This window comes from Charadrius vociferus, unplaced genomic scaffold (assembly GCF_000708025.1).
Source record: "Charadrius vociferus isolate BGI_N301 unplaced genomic scaffold, ASM70802v2 scaffold579, whole genome shotgun sequence".
In the NCBI taxonomy this organism is placed as follows: Eukaryota; Metazoa; Chordata; class Aves; order Charadriiformes; family Charadriidae; genus Charadrius; species Charadrius vociferus.
Genome location: NW_009661367.1, coordinates 1,190,773 through 1,191,074, shown reverse-complemented (window position 1 = coordinate 1,191,074; position 302 = coordinate 1,190,773). Strand labels below are relative to the sequence as shown.

Sequence of the window (302 nt, the reverse complement as noted above, 5' to 3'; positions counted from 1 at the left end):
ACCCCTGTCCCCACTGCCAGGCTCCCTCGGCAGCACCGGGGCCGGACCCTCACCGCCCTCTCCCACCCACCAGGTTTGGCACCCAGGACACCTCCCAGGGCCCCTTTCTGAGCAGGGTGCTGGGGCTGGAGGCCCAGCTGCAGAAGCGGAGGTACTGGCAGCTCCTCACCGCCCCCAGCACCAGTCTGCAGGAGGGTGAGTGATGAGTGGGGGTCCCGGGGCAGGCGGCGGGGTCCCGGGCAGCCCCTACGGCCGCCCTCCCACCTTCTCTCCGCAGGGGTCGCCCACTACCGACCGGGGGA

At 72.5% G+C, this 302-nt stretch overlaps 1 protein-coding gene across 1 annotated transcript in view; it reads left to right on the top strand.

Annotated features, from left to right (window-relative positions):
* SLC35E4 (solute carrier family 35, member E4) overlaps positions 1 to 302 on the top strand; it is a 7,293-nt gene that overhangs the window by 3,193 nt on the left and 3,798 nt on the right. The window contains exon 3 of the mRNA XM_009893339.1: positions 74 to 195. Within this exon, the coding sequence (XP_009891641.1) occupies positions 74 to 195 (122 nt within the window). The remainder of the gene's footprint in view (positions 1 to 73; positions 196 to 302) is intronic.